Source organism: Phaenicophaeus curvirostris, chromosome 16 (genome assembly GCF_032191515.1).
Source record: "Phaenicophaeus curvirostris isolate KB17595 chromosome 16, BPBGC_Pcur_1.0, whole genome shotgun sequence".
NCBI classification, from domain to species: domain Eukaryota; kingdom Metazoa; phylum Chordata; class Aves; order Cuculiformes; family Cuculidae; genus Phaenicophaeus; species Phaenicophaeus curvirostris.
In genome coordinates this window covers 15196983-15210189 of record NC_091407.1, presented here as the reverse complement: position 1 = coordinate 15210189, position 13207 = coordinate 15196983, and the positions used below count along the sequence as shown (strand labels likewise).

The 13207-nt window shown below is 49.9% G+C and overlaps 1 protein-coding gene across 5 annotated transcripts in view; it reads right to left on the bottom strand.

Annotated features, from left to right (window-relative positions):
• Nucleotides 1-13207, bottom strand: part of LOC138727564 (syntaxin-binding protein 4-like) — a 44774-nt gene that overhangs the window by 5012 nt on the left and 26555 nt on the right. For all 5 annotated transcript variants that reach the window (XM_069870129.1, XM_069870126.1, XM_069870130.1 and 2 more), the window contains 10 exons: nucleotides 13082-13188; nucleotides 12675-12828; nucleotides 11523-11595; nucleotides 7361-7458; nucleotides 5202-5298; nucleotides 3563-3690; nucleotides 3010-3102; nucleotides 1847-1912; nucleotides 1564-1752; nucleotides 1148-1264 (listed from right to left, as the gene is read on the bottom strand). In XM_069870129.1, the coding sequence (XP_069726230.1) occupies nucleotides 1148-1264; nucleotides 1564-1752; nucleotides 1847-1912; nucleotides 3010-3102; nucleotides 3563-3690; nucleotides 5202-5298; nucleotides 7361-7458; nucleotides 11523-11595; nucleotides 12675-12828; nucleotides 13082-13188 (1122 nt within the window). The remainder of the gene's footprint in view (nucleotides 1-1147; nucleotides 1265-1563; nucleotides 1753-1846; nucleotides 1913-3009; nucleotides 3103-3562; nucleotides 3691-5201; nucleotides 5299-7360; nucleotides 7459-11522; nucleotides 11596-12674; nucleotides 12829-13081; nucleotides 13189-13207) is intronic.

The window sequence follows — 13207 nt, the reverse complement described above, 5'->3', positions numbered from 1 at the left end:
GTAGAGAATCCTCAAACACCACTGAGGGGTGTATAAAAAATGAAGATATTTTGCTCTAGTGGTCAAAGTCCTGTGATGTTTGACTCTGAGGCCAAGTCAAACCTGTTTCCAAAGTCTAGCCCCGAACCACACAGGCACCAGCAGGCAGTGCTGCAGGTCTAGAGGTACTTTCATTCTTCCTTTCTGAAGCAGAGGATACAGCATCCACACTCCATTGTGCTTCACTGTTTCCTACTGATCTCAAAAGCTCTTGGAACAGGCTACAACTAGCTGTAGATGTACGGAATACTAGTGATCCCATGCTGGCCAGTTCACTAATTACCCAAGCTTGTATTCCTGGTACAGGTAGTGAAGCAGAAGAGCTGTCAATGAAAATACCAAAGCAATTATGTGCGTGATTTTGCAGAAAATCTGGGTTGTTTAGCCTGGAGAAGAGGAGGCTGAGGGGAGACCTCATTGCTCTCTCCAACTACCTGAAAGGAGGTTGTGGAGAGGAGGGAGCTGGGCTCTTCTCCCAAGTGACAGGGAATGGCCTCAAGCTCCGCCAGGGGAGGTTTAGGCTGGACATTAGAAAAAAAATTTTCATGGAAAGGGTCATTGGGCACTGGCAGAGGCTGCCCAGGGAGGCGGTTGAGTCACCTTCCCTGGAGGGGTTTAAGGCACGAGTCGATGAGGCGCTGAGGGACATGGGTTAGTGATTGATGGGAATGGTGGGACTCGATGATCCGGTGGGTCTTTTCCAACCTGGTGATTCTATGATTCTATGAAAAAAACATTGGAAGAGCAAAACTGCTTTTTGAGTTCACATTTGTTGTGTAGAGAAACAACCATCCAGTTATACAAAGGGAAGGTTCAATTATTGTGTCCAACAGAGTCCCTGGAGCAGCCTCAGCCAGAGCATCACAAGGGATGAGCTGGGGGCAGCAGAGCCACCAGGTTGCCCTGTGGTGCATTGCTCAGAGGTAGATGAGTATCTCTGAGTTCATCCCCTGGTTCCTCCTAGCCAACAGACAGGGCCTTTTCAGGATGAGACAGTAAAAATACCTTCTCTTGCTTACGGAGCGGGAAGTTATTAGGACTTGCAAAATCACCCGTTGGGGAGGAGACTGCAGCGATGCCCCCAGCCCCGGGTGGCTCAGCTCCTCACCTGCACAAACAGGAGCAGTTTCCTGTTGCAGATCTCCAGGCGCTTCCGAGAGACTTCAGATTTTCGGAGCTGGCCATCAGCCAGAGACAACTGTCTTTTCAGTTCCAGGATGTCCTCCTGAGACGAGGCCAGGGGGAAAAGAAAAAGGGGTGAGGATGCCTTGGCTTTTGCAAACACTAGTTTTTGACAAATAGAAAACCACAGTCTGTTTGGAATGTACAGTGGAAATCAGACAGGCTATAACCCGGCCCCAGAGACCACGCTAGCCCCCTAGACATACACAACAAACGGTGTGTGCGCTACGTCTGTTTTCTCCATTATAAATAGAAGGGAAGAACCTACAGAAGAAGGGTCAGGAGGACTGTGGGGTTGTTCCCCATGGATCTGTTTTTTCCCAGGCTGAAGGGCTGCACTACCTCTATTTCAGAGACGTGTTTTGCTTTCTTCCCCGCCAACTGCATCTTCAGTTCTGCAATCTCAGCTTCCAGCAGGTGGATCACTTCCTCGTAGTCCTGCTCTGCACTGTGAGCCTGTCTCTGCACAACCTCTGCCATCTGCAGCTTGCTGTGCAGCGTCCGATTCTCGGAGAGGAAGCCCAGGGCTTTCTAGAAGCAGCGAGAAGTTCTGGTCACTGCACCACATCCCCCTCAGCTGCCAACAACCCAAACCCACCCCAAGGCCCCCGGTCCCTTCACTGACCTGGTTCAGTCTCTGCAGCTCCTCTTCCATTGCCTTCTTGCTGTTCTCCACCTCTTTCAGGAGAGACTGGGGGAAAATATTTGCACTAGATTAGAAGGAACAAGTGGTAGAACAGTCTCTAGAAGATACCCTGGTGTTGCAGCCCCTACCCAACAGAGCAATGTTGTTGAGGAGCAGCCATGTGGCTCTCTCCCCCACTGCAGGGGTTTTTGGGCTTTGATCTGCGTGCCTGCAGAACCCAGGCCACAGATCTGGTGCTGGGAGTCCTGATGGTGATCTGCCATTGCGCTGGGATGGGAGGACAGGCAGTGCTGTAGTGTCCATAGGCTGGAATTATTTGTGATACACCCCTTTGTATTTTTCACTATATTTAACTCGTTGCTAAAAAGGGGCTGCATAGAATCATAGAAAGGTTTGGGTCAGAAGGGACCTCAAATCCCATCCAGTTCCACCACCTGCTGTGAGCAGGGACACCTCCCACTGGATCAGGGGCTCAAATCCCCATCCAGTCTGGCCTCAAACTCCTCCAGGGATGGGGCAGCCACCACTGCTCTGGCAACCTGGGCCAGAGCCTCCTCACCCTCACAGCGAAACAGTTCTTAACCTCTCAGCTCCATCTTCCCTCTTTCATCTCAAAACCATTCTCCTCATCCTATCCCTGCACTCTCCAATCTAGAGCCCCTCCCCAACTTTCCTGGAGCCCCTTTCAGCACTGGAAGCTGCTCTAAGGACTCCCCAGAGCCTTCTGTCCTCCAGGCTGAACAACCCCAACTCTTTCAGCCTGGCCTCATACGGGAGGTTCATCTCCGTGGCCTCATCTGAACCTGTTTCACCAGCTCCATGTCCTTCCTGTGCTGAGGACTTCAGAACTGGACACAGGGCTCCAGGTGGGGTCTCACCAGAGCAGAGCAGAGCACAGAATCCTCTGCCTTGCCCTGCTGGTCCCACTGCTCTGGATGTTTTCTGTACGAGCAAGTTTTCATTTGAGGTTGAGTGCAAGAAAGGGGCAATTAAGCAAATCTGAGGATGAGAGACTGCTTTGTAATGAGGAATGCACAGAATGCAAACTGGTGGCTTCTGAAGAGGGACATGCTCCACCATTACCCTCGCGGATGACTACAGCGAGCTAAACCAGAAGGCACCAGCCAAGAAATCTGCTCCACCTTTAGCCTTCGGACTTCTTGCCGCAGTTCCATCATTTCCAGGTGCAGACGCTCCAGCTCCTCATTGTCGTTGCAGCCAAGGGAGTCAGCGGTCTGTGAGGCAGGGGATAGGCAGGATCAGGTTTTCCATACCCACAGTAATTATGGATCAAAATCACTTTGAAAAGGAGCTGGCGTTTTTATGCAACAGACCAAAAAGCCCATTAAATAATTCAAGTGTAGGGTTTCCCTCCCTGATCTCTGGCACAGCTGCTGCAGTGAATTTTCAAATTGCAAACAAAGTAGAATTAACTGGAATTGATTAATTATGGCTAATTTTTCTTCTGCGTCATTGCCAGGATGCTTCTTTCAGATCATCCCACAGATACTGTTATTTCCTTATTAAAAATGAGTTTTAGGGTTTTTATACATTTTCCTAAAATTGAAGTAACTAAGGCATAGTTCTGCCTGCTCTTTATAACAACCACAAAATGGTAATTTAGCTTTTTATGTCTCCATATTTTAGGGATATCACATAGCAGATTCATGGATTAAGAGTAGAAGGATGACTGACCAGAGAGTGAAAAGCCGACGTATCCAGCAAAGTGGCCACTTCATGCTCCGTGAAGAGCACGGAGCTGGCATCCAGACCAGCCTCATCCAGCTCCTCCTGCAGCAGATTCCTGAGTGCTTGGAGGAGATCTGTGAGAAATAATCAGTTTTAGCGGGCTAAAAGAGAAAAGTGCTGTCTGTTAGGAGATAACACCAGCAATTTCGGGGAGATCCACTGGCTGCCGAGCAGAGCGGGTTTGGAGATGCTGAGCAGAGCAGGTTGGAAAATGCCAAGCGATCTCCTCTAACACCCCTGGGTTCTCCAGTAATCCCAGCAAGCTTCAGTAAGTTGTTGACAATCTTTACCAGGCTCTTGTTTCTTATTCAACTGAAAAAAAATCAAACTTTTAACACACTCCACCACCTCCATTTCCCCGCCCCCATGAAGCAGAATTTTCACAATTGTGTTCTCAGAGTTGTAAAATTTGAAGCCAAACCCCACATTTCCGTGAGAAAAGGCACCTGCCTGCCTGCTGGCAGTTCTTGGGTTGCTGATTTAAAAAAAAAAAAACCAACCCAATGACTTCAGAACCCAGAAAAATTGTTCGACTGACAAGTTTGAAAAGCCAGATCTGTTCTGCTTTTGGATACAGAGGAAAGCACTGAGTGAGAGGTCGTGCAGGACAGACAGGAGGGGAGGCAAGACTGGGGTCCCAGCCCCTCCATTCCTCAGCCCAGAGCTGCAGCAGCAGCCAGAGCCTTTTTGTAAGAACAGCATCTTTCCTGCCAGTGCATTTGCTGAATGCCCTGAATCGTCCTTATTTCTATTGCCATAAACTCTGGAGCCAGGCACTCCCAGGAGAGGCACGTGGTTCCATATCCTGTCGCTCTCTCTGCACAAACACAGACATCCAAGAAGTGCTGTGCTTTACAAGCTTGTTCTGTCTGTGGGGACAGCTTTGATGGCTTTGAATTTTAGTGAAACAGTTTTGGGGAGCAGAGCCTGTGGGCCAGAGATGTTCTGGCAGCTCACTGAAAGCAGAGCAGGTTTGTAGTGTCTGTGTGTCCCCTGGCAGCTCCTGTGGGCAAACTGAGGGTTAAGGAAAGTGAAGCCCTTACACCGACTTCCTTCCTGTTTGCAGGTTACAAATGTTTTTACCAAATGCCTGCGCTTGTATTAGTGACTTTCCTTAGCTATTTTGAAGCTACATCAATACCCAGGCAGGGCTATTACCCACTACCTCTCAACAGGTGCCCCTCAGCTTTCTCAGCCTCCAGCCAAACTACCCGGAAGTCATAGAATCATAGAATCACCAGATTGGAAAGGACCCACCAGATCATCTAGTCCAACCATTCCCATCAATCACTAAACCATGTCCCTCAGCACCTCATCCACACGTCCCTTATACCCCTCCAGAGATGGTGACTCAACCCCCTCCCTGGGCAGCCTCTGCCAGTGCCCAATAACCCTTTCCATGAAATTTTTTTTCCTGATGTCCAGCCTGAACCTCCCCTGGCGGAGCTTGAGGCCATTCCTTCTCATCCTGTCCCCTGGCACTTGGGAGAAGAGCCCAGCACCCTCCTCTCCACAACCTCCTTTCAGGTAGTTGGAGAGAGCAATGCAACAGTTGAGAAATGCAGCAGCCCTGGCCCCTGCTCACCTCCATAGGCCACCGTCCCCTGCGAGTCTGTGGTCAAGCTCTGCCGCAACTGCCGTTTCTTCTCCTCAGTCACGTCCAGACCAAGATACTGCAGAACCTTGAGCAGAAACAATGAGCCTTTAAAAGGAAAAATACTGGAAAAGCAACTCTTTGAAGTACGTGCTGGGAAGACACATGGTGCTGGGTTCTCTTGGAAGTGGCTCTCCAGGCAGCATCTCCCCCAGGAGCAAGCTTGGGCTGGATTTCCAGTCTCTCCTTTCCCTTGCATGTCTGTTCCTGAAGACAGGGACACGTTCTCTGCAAAAACACTTTATACAGAATGCTGGCAGCTTTGCAGCTGTGACAGGTTGCCAGAATCTTTACAAAAAGCCCATGGAGCTGTAGCAAGGCTCAGCAGACAAGAGCTCAGCCTCTCCTCTTTCTCTTATTGCTCAGGATTTGTGCTTGGGACACAGAAGATATAAGCCCTTCAAGGAGTATTTCCCACGGCAACAGGAGACAGTCAAACATTTTGCTCTTCATTGCACCTTTTGCTCTCTAATTATGCCTGATGCCCTGTCTGCTACTGATATTTATCAGTTCAACTCCAGGGCAGCACATAGAAGCAGATAAACCTGTGCAAATCCTACTTTGAAGCTGGCAGCAGCAACTGAAAGCTTAGAAAAGACAAAATCAAGCTCAGCAGACTCTGGGAAAGAGCCTGAATTGAATGTTTGCCTGTCCCAGGCTGCACACACAGCTCCTGCTCACACACGCACGCACTGCCCTCACTGTCCCATGGAGAGGGGCTGGAGATGAGGTCTTGCTCACATCTCTTTCACCCATGGGACCCGTCTGATCTCACATGCTGTCTACGAGGACTGAATCCCACCTCCTGCTCTTCTGCCTGCTGTCCCTGCACAGGGCATTGGGATGCCCTGATACTCGGCCTGCAGATGTTGTCATCTGGCATGGTAATTTACCCCAAAACCACCTCAGATATGTACTGGTCGATGTGCATCTCCTGAGCGGGCACGGCTGCAGCTGCCTGCTCATAAAACCCGCTTTTAAAAGGGAAAGCCAAGCATCCCCATTCCTCCCACCAAAGAAGAACTGTTTTTATACCCACGACGAGCAGAGGTTGCTGTGAAAATGAAATCCAAAATTACACTGTAAGAGAAATAGGCAGGCTCTGGGAGACCTTACAGCAGCCTCCCAGAACTGAAAGGGGCTCCAAGGAAGCTGGGGGGGCTCTTGGTCAGGGAGTGCAGAGATCAGATGAAGGGAATGATATTTAGCTGAAAGAGGGGAGATTGAGATGAGATCTTAGGAAGAAATGTTGAGGGTGGGGAAGCCCTGGCCCAGGTTGCCACTTTCCTGGAGATGTTCAAGGCCATGTGGGATGGGGCTTGGAGCCCCTGATCCAGTGGGGGGTGTCCCTGCCCATGGCAGGGGGTGGAACTCTATGAGTTTAAGGTCTCTTCCAGCCAAAACCGTTCTGTGATCCTTTGTGCTGCCCTGCCAGATGCTGAGAGCAGGGAAAGGGTAAGCACTGCATCCACAGCCAGGCAGCAGAATCTTGCCAATCAAACAGTTTGGTGGCCAACTCTTACGCCTCTGTCTAAACATCAGATTCATTAATTGTACATGCGAGCGGCATGATGCTAATGAGGAACACAATGCTCTGAGCAGCTCAGCTGGCTCTGCACTCCAATTGCCTGCACTATCGCAACTCCCAGCATCCTGGAGTGACAGAGAATTAGGCTGGGACTGGCTGCTTGGCAGAGGATGGTGTACGTGAGGATTAGAGCACTGGTCAAGAGCTATGACTTTATTCTGTGCAGACAGGCAGGCTGGTTCTCTTAGACTATTTCTATTCAGGCTTGCACTTTGTAATCCCTCCAGAAACCAAGCAGCACAGTAAATACCATGCTGTACCCATCCTGATCCTCAGTGGGTCTCTTCCAACCTGGTGATTCTATGATTCTATAATTCTATGCCTGAGGGCAACACTGGTGCAAGAATCAAAACTGGAAGGTCTCAACTGATTCCTTCACAGAAAAACAAGAGGACACCATTCCTATGGGCTTATTTTGTTTGCTAATATTTTCTGCATAGTGCACCTTGGCAAAGGGTTGAGAGGAGACCTCACTCTAAGAAGAGGGACGTGTTCCACTTACCAGTTCCAATTTCCCATCCTTGAGCCGGATATGAGGATCCAACGCTACTTTCGGTTTGGTGCCTGAAGCTGCTTTATGATTCGATGCTGAAGTGGGTGCTGAAAAGCCAAAAGTAAAAGTTAGTGGTGGAGCACTTGGGTAGAGGAAAGAGAAGCCTGCACAGCAATATGTAGAACTCCTGTTGCATTAAATACAATGTGCGTGCAGCAAAAATCAGAGACCAAGATTTAGCAAATCCAGTCCTGGAAGGCTAGCTAGGCCAGCGTTGGATACCGAAGCAAACTCTTACTGAAACTGGGCTTCTGTAGGGTTTAAAATGGGGTGTTTCATCCAAGGACCTAGAGACTGCAAAAATCGCACTTGGGAAATTTCCAATCATGATGATTTTGTGGAATCCTGGGATCTGTAGTTACAGTGATCTGGGAAAAAAATATATCTGCCTGGGTATTCCATTCCATTCCATTCCATTGCATTCCATTCCATTGCATTCCATTGCATTCCGATGGACTGTCCAGTGAGTCCAGAGAAGAGCAATGAAGCTGGTGAGGAGGCTGGAGAACAAGTCTTACAAGGAGTGGCTGAGAGAGCTGGGATTGTTTAGCCTGGAGAAGAGGAGGCTGAGGGGAGACCTCATTGCTCTCTCCAACTACCTGAGAGGAGGTTGTGGAGAGGAGGGAGCTGGGCTCATCTCCCAAGGGACAGGGGACAGGACAAGGGGGAATGGCCTCAAGCTCCGCCAGGGGAGGTTTAGGGTGGACATCAGGAAAAAATTTTTTACAGAAAGGGTCATTGGGCACTGGCAGAGGCTGCCCAGGGAGGGGGTTGAGTCACCATCCCTGGAGGGGTTTAAGGGACAGGTGGATGAGGCGCTGAGGGACATGGTTTAGTGATTGATAGGAATGGTTGGAGTCGATGGTCTGGTGGGTCTTTTCCAACCTGGTGATTCTGTGATTCTACGACTGAGCAAACCTGAAACACAACACTTTCTAATAGACAGCCTTAGCTTTCACAGCACCTGTGGAAATGGGAGTTGGTGGGTTAAAAGCAGTGTAGAAAACCACCAGTGCAAAAAAAAACCCTCCTCAAGGCTGCAAGAAGCCTTGAAGCCTCTCCCCTCAGCTGGGCAGGTGAGCCATGTGCGTTGTGAGGCAGACACCTAGAAGAAAGAGGTGGCGAGGGCAGCTGCTTTGCTGGCAAAAAGCTCTGTGAGGTCAAAAAAAGCAGCTGCTGATAGCTCCTCTATCCCTGGAGGGAACCCCCCTTCCCATTGCGATTAACCCTTGTCTGCAACTAGTGCTGTTCCCTGGGAAAGGGGCTGCAGGAGGTGGCATTGCTGGGGAGCTCCCTACCTGAGCCCCACTGAGCTCGCAGCCACACTACCCGCCTGCCCTGCTCACCCGCAAGCCGTCAGCCCAGGGGCAACATCCCTTCTTGTGCTACCAGCACAGGATTTGCCCAGGGAGCAATTTCTTCCACCTGCATGGAATCTGGTTAACTTCATGGGAAGCCCCGTCTTGCCGAGTAACTTCGCTTTGCCTGAACCTCTCAGGTGCTCCACATTCCACCCTTCTCAACACCAGGGCAGAGATCAGGCACAGGGAGAAGGCAGCGAGGAGCAGGGGAGGGGCTGCGCAAGCAGAATCATCCTAATCAGGAGCACCTCCTGTATGAGGACAGGCTGAGAGATTTGGAATTGTTCAGCCTGGAGAAGAGAAGGCTCCGAGGAGACCTTATAGCCACCTTCCAGTACCTGAAGGGGCTACAAGAAAGCTGGGGAGACACTTCTTATAAAGGCTTGTGGTGATAGGATGAGGGGAATGGCTTTAAATTAGAAGTGGGAAGATTTAGAATACACATAAGGAGGAAATTCTTCACAGTGAGGGTGGTGTGGGCACAGGTTGCCCAGGGAAGTTGTAGGTGCTCCATCCCTGGAGGTGTTCAAGGCCAGGTTGGATGGGACCTCAGTCAGCCTTATCCAGTGGGAGGTGTTCCTGCCTATGGGAGGGGGATGGAACTGGATGATCTTTAAGGTCCCTTCCAAACCCAACCATCCTCTGATTCCATGGTTCAATCATTCACCCCCTCTGCTAATTCCAGCAGCTGGGAAGCAGCAAGAGGTAACAAACGGGTTTGCTGGATCGGCCACCACCACTTTACTCTGCAGGTTCAAGGGCAGAGATGTCACCTCTTGATGCACGGCTAATCAGGATTAGCTCCTCACGGCTTTACTGTCAGCTCTGGACACGCCTGTATCCAGGATATCCATCAGGCACCCACGGAGAGGCACTGGCTGAGGCTACAAGCCTCGCTGCTGCTCTTTCAAAGACATTTGTCTGTTTTCGTGGATGACAACGCCGACACAAAGCCTCCTCAGCGTTTCACATCAAAACCCCACATGTAGTGAAATCCCCCAGCTCAGTCAGGATGCGATTAGGTCATCGGGATTTGCTGGATTGCCTGCATGATCCAGGGCTTTGCTCCCCAACACTGGCTGCTGGTCGTGGCCACCTGAGAGCTTGCAGGATGCTCCAAGCGGGGCGGTCCCTGTCCAGGGGGCTCTGCAGGAACACGGGAGGTGGAGGCTGATGCCAGGTGAAGGCTAATGCCAGGTGAAGGCTGATGCCATCTGGAGGCTGATGCCAGCCCAAGGTGAGACAGGGATCCCTGGGAGCAGAGTGTTGACGCACCCCCAGCCCATCACTGCCTGCTCCCCGACTCTGCCGGTATTCCCAGCTATAGACTAAACACAATTTACCTTGCAACACTCACTCTTAGCCTTCCAGATGGAAATTACAACACAGCACAGGGCCAGCGCCTCAGCAGGGCGCGGGGCACAAGGGGGCGGCTGCATTTGCCAGGGACACACTATGGAAAGCCCAGCTTTTCCTCTGGCTGGGGACATGTCACAGGGACATCGAGTATTTTGCTGGTGGTCATCTTCCTGAACACTGAGCCCTTGAATCCTGTGTTCAGTTCTGTCCCCTCACCACAAGAAGGATGTTGAGGCTCTGGAGCGAGTCCAGAGAAGAGCAACGAAGCTGGTGAGGGGGCTGGAGAACAGGCCTTCTGAGGAACGGCTGAGAGAGCTGGGGGTGTTTAGCCTGGAGAAGAGGAGGCTGAGGGGAGACCTCATTGCTCTCTCCAACTACCTGAAAGGAGGTTGTGGAGAGGAGGGAGCTGGGCTCTTCTCCCAAGTGCCAGGGGACAGGACGAGAGGGAATGGCCTCAAGCTCCGCCAGGGGAGGTTCAGGCTGGACATCAGGAAAAATTTTTTTCACGTAAAGTGTCATTGGGCCCTGGCAGAGTCTGCCCAGGGAGGCGGTTGAGTCACCTTCCCTGGAGGTGTTTAAGGGATGGATGCATGAGGTGCTGAGGGACATGGTTTAGTGATTGATGGGAATGGTTGGACTCAATGATCCAGTGGGTCCTTTCGAACCTAGTGATTCTATGATTCTTGGGGGTTATTGAGATTCCCTGTGGTTCCCGTGAAGCTGCAGAGTGACTTGAGTTCCTGCTGCTGCCCTGTTCGGTGAACAGAGTGGGTCTCTCCCGCAAAAGTTAAAAGCTCAGTACAGGACTCGGAGCATGGAGAGAAAAAGCAGTATGGAAAAATAAACAAAACATGGAGCTTGGATGTGGAAAGAAATGTGACTTAATCACATCTATAAGCAATTTCCCAGTCTGACCAACTGAGGGCATCCTTACTGCCTGTGTGATGCCCAGGGCTGCCCATTACAACTGTCATCAATTGACTTTTTTATACTGTGTCAGCGAGGACCCCCCATTCCCAGCAGAAGGGAATGTTGCCTGGAATGTGACCTCCTGGATGCAAGTCAGACATGAGCTTTGCATGTGGGCAAAGACTGGATGAAAAACAGGTTGTGAGTGGAAGAAGTTGTCTCCTATGAAGACATTAGTCCTCTGACTGTCTTAATAAAGCATTTTGCTACTGAAGACAAACACGGACAACATTACCACCTGCTGAGCAAGCCAAGCTGCTGCCTTGCCTCTCTCCTAGCTGGCTGAGTCTTATCATCACCCTGATAGACTCCACTACAGCAGCATAAACAGTGATAAAGGTTTATTTCATGACCCTCATCCCCAAGGAGCCAAGGCTGCGTCTGTCACCCACTCACAGAAAAAAAATTGGCAGGGCTCTTACCTGAGACAGTAAGCTCTGGTGGGCAAATGTCCGGTGACAAAGAAGGCACGGGAAATTGATTTTCACGTCTATTCTAGAAAAGCAAGACAAAACAGCACAGACAATCATTAAGAAGAATCTGTTGGTGCAAATGAGGAGCAGAAGATAGAGGTGATCAAGAGAAAGCAACCCATCCAGCTCATAAACAGCAAAAGCACCATGTACACCTCTGGTGCAGATGGGTCAGGGGAGGTTCAGGCTTCACATCAGGAAAAAATATTTCACAGAAAGGGTCATTGGGCACTGGCAGAGGCTGCCCAGGGAGGGGGTTGAGTCACCTTCCCTGGAGGTGTTTAAGGCACAGGTGGACGAGGTGCTGAGGAACGTGGTTTAGTGATTGATGGGAATGGTTGGACTCGATGATCCAGTGGGTCCTTTCCAACCTGGTGATTCTATGATACTATGCTTGAACGAAAGGAACTTCCAGACAATTATTTCTAAAGGAATTTTATGTGAAAGAGAGCAGAAGAGACAATCGGCAACACACCAGCCCGGGAGAGGAGCAACAAATGCACAGAACCCAACCACAGAACTAAATTATGATGAGTGGGGTATGGTTCAATCCTATCTCACCACACACCACTCCAGCGTTTGTCTCTGCAAACACAACAGGGAGTGAGGCTTCACGGGAAGAATGAGCCTACCTTATCATTAGGTTCATGAAGAACAGAAACAGGCTGCTTAGGAATGCTGTGGATTCATCCTCTTTAGAGGTCTTTAAGAACAAAGAGTTGTTCCTGCCTTTGAGTGGGAGAGGAGATCAAACCGACTCCTGAGATTCCTTCCAACCCTATGACTGGTACTGAATAAGGTGCAGGTTGCCATCCAAAGAAGAGTTTTGGTTTTTTTTAGAACCGGAGACTTCTGAAATTGGTCTGAATGCAGGCCCCAGTAAAGAAACTCCTCTCATTTACCTCCACAGATCCTTCACTGTCTCAAACCCAAAGTGTTAGAAACAACATTCCAGATTCAAAGTGCCTGTCTTTACAGGGTTACACATCAGCATCACAGACTCTCACTGCCCAGGACTACCCTGCAGTCCCTGAAGAAGAGTTTTCTGATCAAAGAAAGGTCCCAGGACTGATGTCCATTTAGATATGTACTTCAACCTACCTCTGGGGACCTCACATGGACCTTCAGTCTGCAGGAGCTCAGCCCGTTCCCCACAGCCTTTGGAGGTGGCGATGGGATGTTGTTATGAACTGACAGTCCAGGGTGTAACCGTCCCTTTCCAGGAATAAAGGCCACTTCTGTGTTTCCCTCGTGTCTTAAACAAATAACAAATACAGAACACTTCATTAACAAAAAGAGGGGAAAAAAAAAAAAGAGCACAGATTTGCAGAACTTCCATGCTTGTGGATCTTTCTCTGGGACAATCTCACTGTACAGTGAGATTGTCAGGACTGTCTTGAAACATCATTTAAAACTAAAGTTCTTCAGGCTTCTTGAAGGACATGAAGCATTTCTGCCTAAGACTCAGCAGCACCATGATGATGACAGAAAATCCATTCTATGCCCACCTGAATTTGGCTTTTGCAATTATTTTTCTGGCCTCTTCATGCGTGCTGCCCACCAAAGAATCTTTATTGATAGCGATTAGTTGGTCACCAGGTCGGAGCCGACCATCCTAAACAAAGAAGGAGAAA